The following is a 1,493-nucleotide window of genomic DNA, read 5'->3' as shown; positions in this document are numbered from 1 at the left end:
TGCTGGTACTATTGTAAGTAGTCGCGCTGGTGGTGGTACTGGTGTTGGTGCTATTAGTAGTGCTGGTGTTGGAACTGGTGGTGCTGCCGTTGGTGCTGGTACTATTGTAAGTAGTCGCGCTGGTGGTGGTACTGGTGTTGGTGCTATTAGTAGTGCTGGTGTTGGAACTGGTGGTGCTGCCGTTGGTGCTGGTACTATTGTAAGTAGTCGCGCTGGTGGTGGTACTGGTGTTGGTGCTATTAGTAGTGCTGGTGTTGGAACTGGTGGTGCTGCCGTTGGTGCTGGTACTATTGTAAGTAGTCGCGCTGGTGGTGGTACTGGTGTTGGTGCTATTAGTAGTGCTGGTGTTGGAACTGGTGGTGCTGCCGTTGGTGCTGGTACTATTGTAAGTAGTCGCGCTGGTGGTGGTACTGGTGTTGGTGCTATTAGTAGTGCTGGTGTTGGAACTGGTGGTGCTGCCGTTGGTGCTGGTACTATTGTAAGTAGTCGCGCTGGTGGTGGTACTGGTGTTGGTGCTATTAGTAGTGCTGGTGTTGGAACTGGTGGTGCTGTTGGGCTGGGTGGCAGTTGCAGTGCTGGTTTGTGTAGTGCTAGTGTTGTTGCTGGGGCTGGTTATGCTGGTGGCGGTGGTCCTAGAATCCTGGTCTGAAGTTGGGATATATGTGGAAGACGGGGATGATGAAGGGGAAGAAGAGGAGGTAGAAAAGGCTTCTGATGAAGTTGTCAGGTGATAAGTGCTGCTTTCCTCATTCCTGGCTGTTGTTGGGGTGAAAGCTGTGTTGCTGGTGGATTCTTTTGTAGATGGAGTTGGATTTGTGATGTCAACAACACTGGTTGTTGTTGAGGATGGTGATAAAGATAATACGGCTGTTACTGCACAGCACAACAGTATACCTGCAATCCAAGATAAAATATGTTTGTTACTTTCTGCAGAAATTTGCTTAAATATACAGTATATAACAAAGTATACGGAAGCCATTCTTGTTTCTCTGATCAATTCCTTTTTTATGGTCCCATTGGCTTTAAGGAGACCATAGCAGAATGATTGCGTATATTCCATCTCTGTCCTTTCTGATGTTGTTTCTTTATTTTAAAGGTCCACTCCACACATTAAGGTCAGGTCAGTTTATTAACACTAGGTGTCCTACTCAGCTGCTCAAAACAATTGTATAATGTCTTGTGTGGCTGTGGGGGAGCTTTACAACAAATAACTCTGTTGATGTCATCATAGAGAGTCCCCCAAATTATACAAAGCTATATAATAAGCTTCTGTAGCAGCCCCTTAAAATCAATTGTTAGTGTTTTAGAAATGATATCACTGATTGTAATCTGCTTACAGATCATTTTTATGTTCTGTATTTGATTGGTATAGCATTTCACTGCCCTACTTTAGTTGTACTGCAGTTCTGTTTTTATTGCACTTGTAATTTAACCCTGTCAGAAACAAGATAGTCTCAATTGATTTATGATGACCAACAATATTTTATTAATAA

At 43.9% G+C, this 1,493-nt stretch overlaps 1 protein-coding gene across 1 annotated transcript in view; it reads right to left on the bottom strand.

Moving 5' to 3' along the window:
* Positions 1 to 1,493, bottom strand: part of parm1 (prostate androgen-regulated mucin-like protein 1) — a 25,536-nt gene that overhangs the window by 9,425 nt on the left and 14,618 nt on the right. Inside the window, exon 5 of the mRNA XM_046067423.1 lies at positions 354 to 539. Coding sequence (XP_045923379.1) covers positions 354 to 539 — 186 coding nt within the window. The remainder of the gene's footprint in view (positions 1 to 353; positions 540 to 1,493) is intronic.

The sequence above is a fragment of the Micropterus dolomieu genome, linkage group LG13 (assembly GCF_021292245.1).
Source record: "Micropterus dolomieu isolate WLL.071019.BEF.003 ecotype Adirondacks linkage group LG13, ASM2129224v1, whole genome shotgun sequence".
NCBI lineage: Eukaryota > Metazoa > Chordata > Actinopteri > Centrarchiformes > Centrarchidae > Micropterus > Micropterus dolomieu.
Note: the sequence above shows the minus strand (reverse complement) of the source record. Positions and strands in the feature narration are given on the sequence as shown.